The sequence below is a fragment of the Uranotaenia lowii genome, chromosome 1 (assembly GCF_029784155.1).
Source record: "Uranotaenia lowii strain MFRU-FL chromosome 1, ASM2978415v1, whole genome shotgun sequence".
NCBI lineage: Eukaryota > Metazoa > Arthropoda > Insecta > Diptera > Culicidae > Uranotaenia > Uranotaenia lowii.
In genome coordinates this window covers 83,917,298-83,924,079 of record NC_073691.1, presented here as the reverse complement: position 1 = coordinate 83,924,079, position 6,782 = coordinate 83,917,298, and the positions used below count along the sequence as shown (strand labels likewise).

Sequence of the window (6,782 nt, the reverse complement as noted above, 5' to 3'; positions counted from 1 at the left end):
CAAATTTCTTGAATTATTTTCACCAAACATGACATTTCCTGTTTCCATAAGACCCTCTTATGAAAAGCGAAAATTTCTTATTGGAGTAGGTGTTCATTTCAGAAGTCATTCGCGTCATAAGACAATCTTATGAATTTAATTAAATTTTCTTATGGCGCCACTTCATAAGAGAATCTTATGGCATATATAAGAGTATTTTTCTGAGTGTATTTGTTTGTATGTATTTATTCCGAATTCAATCAGCTGATTGAGCGTCGTCTCGTGCTTCTTTGTCGTCCCAGACGTGATACTGATACTGGACGGACAGGCAGAGTGTTTTGGTGAGGCAGTCCCATTATTCACGTGTTCTATCATTTAAAAACAACAAATACCAAATATCAATGATCGTGATACGCGCGTGTGTACAATCGAAATAGTTTCGAGGGCGATTGTCAAGTTCAATAATCCTTAATTATGGCCGCCAGATTCCGGTTATATTACGATCTAATATCGCAACCTTGCCGAGCGCTGTATATCTTCCTGGAGCAAGCTGAAATACCGTATCAGAAATGTCCCGTTGCTTTGCGCAAATGTGAGTAATGCAACCGTCTATTTCTATGTGGTTCAAGGTTTGTAGTAATACGCAAAATATTTTGTCTCACCAGGGGAGCATACGTCAGCGGATTTTTTGCAGAACGTGAACCGTTTTGGCAAGGTTCCGGCTATTGTTGAGGGGCCCGATTTCAAGCTGGCCGAAAGTGTCGCCATTCTGAGGTATTTATGCCGAGAGTACAGTAGTTCCGTGGCAGACCATTGGTATCCTCGCGACAGTCGACAGAGGGCTAGAGTTGACGAATATCTAGAATGGCAACACGCCAACACCCGGGCCCACTGCACCGGATATGTGAGATACGTATGGAGAGGCCCTCTCAGAGGGGAAAAGGTGGACAAGCGTGTGGCGGAAAATATGAGACTAGAAATGATTCGATGTTTAGATTTTATTGAATCTAATCTATTCGAAGAGGGAGGAGACCAGTTCATAGCAGGATCGCAGATATCGATTGCTGACCTAGTTGCGGTGTGTGAAATTGAACAACCAAGTGAGCAGAATATTATCAATAAAACTCTCAAATACATGTGCCAAGTACTTCAAATCTCACGTCTCTTTTAGAGCTTACTGGATACAACGCACGAATAGGACGCCCTAAACTGGCCGCCTGGATGCAACGTGTGAAAGAATATACCCAACCGCATTACGATGAGGCTCATAAAGTGCTCAACCATTTTGCACCTACTGTTACGTAGTGCCTACTTATATGAAGTAAATATTTTGAACTAGGTTTTTTTTTAACAATAAAGTGCACCCAATAGGTCTTTGAATTCTATTGTCCTTGAATTCTATTGCTTTTTTTTCTCTTTTTTCCAGTACAATGGAAAGATGTACAAGCTAATATTTGAGGTTGGGATGGGCTCACCACTGAGCGGAGTAGTGGCGAATATTCTATTAGAACACCTTGAGGAGGTAGTCATTACTGAACTAAAGACCAAAGGAATCAATCTTATCATCTATAAACGCTACGTTAATGACTGCCTTCTCATTGCTGAAGAAAATAGAATTGATGAAATCCAAAACGAATTTAACAAACCCTTCGAGAGCATAAAATTCACAGTTGATAAAGAAACAAACTGTTCTATTCGCTTCCTAGACATGAGTCTCACCAGAAAAAAACAACAAAATAAACATCGGTTCACAAATCAAACGAACGGACGATACCTAGATTTCTCATCCGCCAGTCCTCATACTCACAAAATGAACACAGCCATTGCTTTAATTGATCGCGCACTAAAACTAACTGACGTAGAAGAAAGGGTAAAAAGCATCCAGAATGTCAAAGGAATCCTTCTTTCCAATAACTATCCAGACAGTTTTATAAACCACATTTTGAAAACAAGAACAGATGCAATTTATAACTCGCTACAATACGAGAACCGAGACACTCAAATGGGTAAATACTACGAAAACACGACATCATTGTTTCATCAAAACCTGTAAACAAGATCAAAAATAGCATCTTCTCCAAACTCAAAGATGAAATCCCAAAAATGAAGCAAACACAAGTGGTTTACGAAATCCCGTGCGAATGCGGCCGTGTATATTGGGACACACCCCGAATACGAAAATATTGTAACATGACGGTTCCTGTAGTAGTTATAAAACGTTAAGAAATAGCGTAAAAAAACGTTTAGAAAATGATATCTGAAACCATAAAAAACATTGCACTTATCTTGAATTCCAAAACGACGGTCTGTTGAATATGGCGTTAAGTTATGTTACTGTTTAAAACTGTTAAAACACTCATATGGAAGAACTGTTCTACAAACAGTTGAGATAACATACGAAAACCGCTCATAGAAAACGTATTCCGAACATCAAACTGTTTTAGTTACAGTTATTCTTAAAGTTCTAGTGTAACTGAACATTTACAGTAAAAGTTGTATAACGATCCGATATAACGTTCTTCCAACGTTATCCGTATCGTATTCTGAATCGTACGGGAATGGAGCACCCACACATGCACTTACAAAAGAAAGTTTTCTTTTTGTGTAAATATTCCAAAAACGATTTTTAGATTTTATATTCATTTTTATTATACACTTTAATCACTTTTATAACATATGAACTAATAATAAACATAATTACCATTAACTCGATCAACCCATCAATCAACACCGGGTGTGCGAATGGTTGAATGGAGCTGGAATTTTCCTGGAGCGGCGGGTACCAAGTCCCTTTCGACTGTGGGTTTGAATTTCTTGCTGCTTAGCTCCTCCACTAGTGCAGGTCTCATTTCCGACACACCAACCGTATCCGTGTCCGTGTCCACCCGAACGTTGGCGTAGCTGCTGGATCCAGAAGGATGGCTTCTCCCAGCGTGCCTTCTCTCCTCCAGCGAATATGTTGCTGAAATAAAGAAAAAACCTTTCTCATTCTCAGATTAATATTTTTGTTATTGAAATTTACCTGTTTGAACATCGCTGGTGTCCGTTTTCTTGATTGCAGCTGCCGATCCGGGAGTTCTACTTTGATCGCGAAAAACGAAAATTTCTCTTGCGGTTGTCGTCGTTATGTTGATGTTTTCAGCAGTGATGCCAACTACACTGATTTTAGAAATATAAAATAAAAAATGAAAATAAAAAAAGGAGTTATATTATGATTTTTTAAGAATGGAATGTTGCCATTTTTGTACGGAAAAAAGAGTTATTAATCTAAGCCGATAAGTTTTAGAAACAGAAAAATTTCAAAGACACTACAGGTAAATGATATCATTCAAAAAATTGAACGGAAGTAAGTGATATTCCTTGACTTCAACCAGCAAAGTGTTTAGTTCAGTTTATTTTATCTTTTTATTGCATCATGAGATAATTAATTAATGCAAAAAAGATCAAAACCGATAAGTCTTTGTTCAATAAAAGGGTTAAAATATATATATTTATAAATGTGGAATGATTATTAAGTAACAAAAAAGAATTTTTTATATGTAAAACTCAATTCAAAGCTCATTGTAGACAGCTTGATTCAAATCCAGGATAGAATACAGAAGCTCCTGTTGGTATCTTAATGAAAAGCTTAAAAATGTATATCTTTGTATCTAACATTTTATCGCCATCAACTATAAATGCTGATTATCGGCCCAATTATCTTAATGTAATGTAAGTTTTTTTTCTATGTACAATGATGCGTTTATTTTTTGTTCATATGATTGATTCGATAAATATTGTTTTAAGATATTTTAAAAATCCGTGCTGAGTTTTCGTTTTTCAAACCATCTGGCATCTATGATCTGCGTTTCGATAATTTTTGACGTGAGTTTGACATTTGACATGAACGCTAAGTGTTATGGTTCGAGAAAAGTTTAACAATTATTGATAAAATTGAAGTAAATCGTTAAACCATTCTTTCACCTTTCCATGATACCATTACTTATTCACATGAACGTCCATTTTATGTTCTTACCGTTGTCGAAGTAAAGTTTAAAGTTATAGCTACGTTAACAAATACAATCACTTTTTTTGGGACCGTAGATGTATCGTATCGACTATTTGTGATATAATATTTGAGTATGCGGGACCTCCCAAATTATAGAAAAACGCATCAAAAACCACAAATATAGTTTCAAACCGAATGCTTCCATAAGAGCAAACGCACCAATACGGGAGTATACGCGGCCCGGTTTTGCTCATTTCAGCGGACCGGTTTTGGTATACACACCCTTTCGCGCACCAGGCGTTAGCATATTTATTTTTAAATTTAGCATTGCACTGAGAAAACTTTTTGCAGAACATCTTGATCAAATAATATTATACGGACCGAGTAAATTTTCTTAGCCGTGAATTTTTTCGATTAAATTTCGATTGGTGCTTTTTCGAAAAGTTAAGTCATAGCCAAGCAGCTTCGACCGACCAGCAACCGGGTCCGGTGGCGGATACAGCCGAAACTTCCGGGCAGCAGCAGCCGGAATCAAAGTCAGCAGAATCTGCGCGAAATATTCCAGGTGCTGTGGAGTTCTATCATCAAGTAGAAGGTATTCCACCGCTGGTCAGAGGCTTCGGTTTCTGTGAGTTGGACCCGTCCGGCCTGGAGCGAGATGAAGGGCCGTTTTTGTCATTGCCCCGGTTCAAGCCTATCTGATGCATCCTCGATTTGATGCACCTCATCAGGAAGCGACTAATACGTCACCGAAACCGCCACGAAAATCGTAATGGACGAGATGCTTAAAACAGGAAAATCCTAAAACGAAGAATATTCATTTTGAACAGTTTGCTGAAGCTTTCTAACTCCGATCATAATGATTTTCTAGAAAATGTACAGATTGGAAGTTTTCCAGAAAAAAACAAATATGGACAGATTGAAAACCTTCGAAATAAACTATTTATAAACCTATATATGATGAAAATCAAGTTCTTTTCACGTTTCATTAATATTCGAAACACTTTATGATACATTATTTATTACAGTTCAATAGTAGAAAACAACACTTAACAAATATTTCAAATTTAACATGTTTGCACTGTTGTTCGACACATACATCATCATCCAGTACGCCATCCTATCATGTTTTTGAGCCACTGTCTCAATCGATTAGCTGCTCACTGATTAGAAGGCCAATTTGAAGCTGACCTAGTCCTCCCAGCTGGGTTAAGTTGTTCGACTTTCCGGAAGACGTTTCCAATGCCAACAAACGATATCAAATTGTATCCCCGAAAGCATTTTGCAGACGAACCTTCAAAATACAAAAATATAGTTGGCATGTGCTGAACCAATTTTATTTTATCATATTTACCTGATATTTTAGAAGCGCTGATTTTCATTTTTCCTATTTTTGTATGTATTCTGGTTCGCTATGCGTAGAGCACACAGACCAATAAAATCACAGCTACACGACCGGAACAATGTTTATCAGAATCGGCCACCAGCGAATATTGAAATTCGAGAACGTATACTTTTTTCCTTTTAGCAATCCTTCGGGTCGGATCGGCGAAGCATGGAGCTTCGGATGAAATCACGAATGAAAATTTCTTTGTTTTTTGAACTGATTGTGGTTGATGTTGCTGTTACTTCGAAGATTGATTTGAAGTTATTGAAGGCCATGATTCTGGTTCGGAGTTCCGTTGTTGTTAACCCTGGGAGATGCACCTTGATTGGAAAAATTTCTGCTCTTCCCGTAAACGAGTCTGCCGGTTCCACCACGGCCGGTGTTCAGTGGACCAGTTCGACCCGATGCGCAAAATGGAATGTAAACAAACTCTACACGCTGAACGTCGTTTGTTTAACTCAGCATTAAACGGTAAAATTTTTTCAGTGCCTGTTTGCTCTCGCCCCTTTCTTGTGAGCAAATTTGGTGATTTTATCGGTCCCGACGGCAACGGCCCTATTTTGCTCACCCATATACCAACCCCCGGTGCGGTATAAAAGTGATCAAACTCGTGAGCATTTTCACTTTGCTCGCGATTGCTGCGGATGCCCTAACCGGCCTAACACAACATGCGGTAGAAAACCATCACACGTGGGAAAAGTGAGCGATGACAACAAGAGGAAAACTGCGGAAATTCTGCATATAAAATTGAGAGGAGAGAAGGCAGTCAACATACAGAGAGACGCAATAGAAATAGAGCGCCCAAGCGGTTGGAGTAAAATCGGTCGGTATCGAAATATTTTGTACAAATCATCCTCCCAGCCGGGGTGGAGAGGGTTTTTTTTGTTGCTGTTGCTGTTTTCGCCAACAATCGTTTGTGTTCGCGTGAAATATGTTTGTATAGTGTGTGGGCGAGCATAGATCAAACAATCGTCGTGGAATCATCGAATTTGTACAGGCCATTTGTGTAGTCTATGGCCCGCTTTAGAGAGAAAATTGTGGTATCCTGACGTGCAATGTAAACTGCAAGAGATCATAGTTAATAAATAGCGAGCATAATCGAGAGCAAGCCTCAGTCTAGATAGGACCGCCAAGCGGTCCAGATGGAGATACCATATTGGCGATCCGCCAGATGCACTAGTTATCCCTCTCTAAGAAAGAGAAGTTTTGATTAGGTTTCTGTGTGGGAGAGGTAGTGCTAGAACTGGAGTGCAAGAGGCGTAGCGAGATGTGCATCGAAAGGTTTGGAGGCGCTGCGAGAGGTCCGAGACGCGTTGCGAGAGGTTTGAGGCGCTGCTGCTGCGTGAACGTTGTTTGTGAAAAGTGATACGGTTCGCAAAATGTTGTTGCGTGCAAAGTGCTTCGTTTCTTATGTGCTGCTGTTAAAAT

The 6,782-nt window shown here is 39.1% G+C and overlaps 2 protein-coding genes across 3 annotated transcripts; one reads left to right on the top strand and one right to left on the bottom strand.

Moving 5' to 3' along the window:
- Positions 1–244: 244 nt before the first annotated feature.
- On the top strand, positions 245–1,909 carry LOC129755957 (glutathione S-transferase theta-3-like). Of its 2 annotated transcripts, XM_055752681.1 has the most exons (4): positions 245–571; positions 645–1,079; positions 1,151–1,300; positions 1,406–1,909. In XM_055752681.1, the coding sequence occupies exons 1-3, from the start codon at positions 454–456 to the stop codon at positions 1,282–1,284; spliced, it is 687 nt and encodes a 228-aa protein (XP_055608656.1). In that variant the 5' UTR covers positions 245–453; the 3' UTR covers positions 1,285–1,300; positions 1,406–1,909. The 2 variants fall into 2 exon arrangements, with proteins under 2 accessions (XP_055608656.1, XP_055608664.1); XM_055752689.1 differs by lacking the exon at positions 1,406–1,909 and having other exon boundaries at positions 1,151–1,359.
- Positions 1,910–2,608: 699 nt separating this feature from the next.
- LOC129737572 (uncharacterized) lies at positions 2,609–4,323 on the bottom strand. The gene is made up of 4 exons (XM_055728730.1): positions 4,250–4,323; positions 3,995–4,023; positions 3,002–3,133; positions 2,609–2,941 (listed from the first exon to the last, which is right to left on the bottom strand). The coding sequence occupies exons 1-4, from the start codon at positions 4,321–4,323 to the stop codon at positions 2,700–2,702; spliced, it is 477 nt and encodes a 158-aa protein (XP_055584705.1). The 3' UTR covers positions 2,609–2,699.
- Positions 4,324–6,782: the final 2,459 nt, after the last annotated feature.

What these genes read in the sequence shown, in the direction of transcription:
- LOC129755957 (XM_055752681.1), top strand. Translation starts at nt 454, where the DNA reads ATGGCCGCCAGATTCCGGTTATATTACGATCTAATATCGCAACCTTGC. An exon ending in TCCCGTTGCTTTGCGCAAAT is followed by an intron (nt 572 to 644) that starts GTGAGTAATGCA and finishes TTGTCTCACCAG; the next exon opens with GGGAGCATACGTCAGCGGAT. An exon ending in GTGTGAAATTGAACAACCAA is followed by an intron (nt 1,080 to 1,150) that starts GTGAGCAGAATA and finishes CGTCTCTTTTAG; the next exon opens with AGCTTACTGGATACAACGCA.
- LOC129737572 (XM_055728730.1), bottom strand. Translation starts at nt 4,323, where the DNA reads ATGTTCTGCAAAAAGTTTTCTCAGTGCAATGCTAAATTTAAAAATAAA. An exon ending in AACGCCTGGTGCGCGAAAGG is followed by an intron (nt 4,024 to 4,249) that starts GTGTGTATACCA and finishes TTGTTAACGTAG; the next exon opens with CTATAACTTTAAACTTTACT. An exon ending in CACCAGCGATGTTCAAACAG is followed by an intron (nt 2,942 to 3,001) that starts GTAAATTTCAAT and finishes TCTTTATTTCAG; the next exon opens with CAACATATTCGCTGGAGGAG.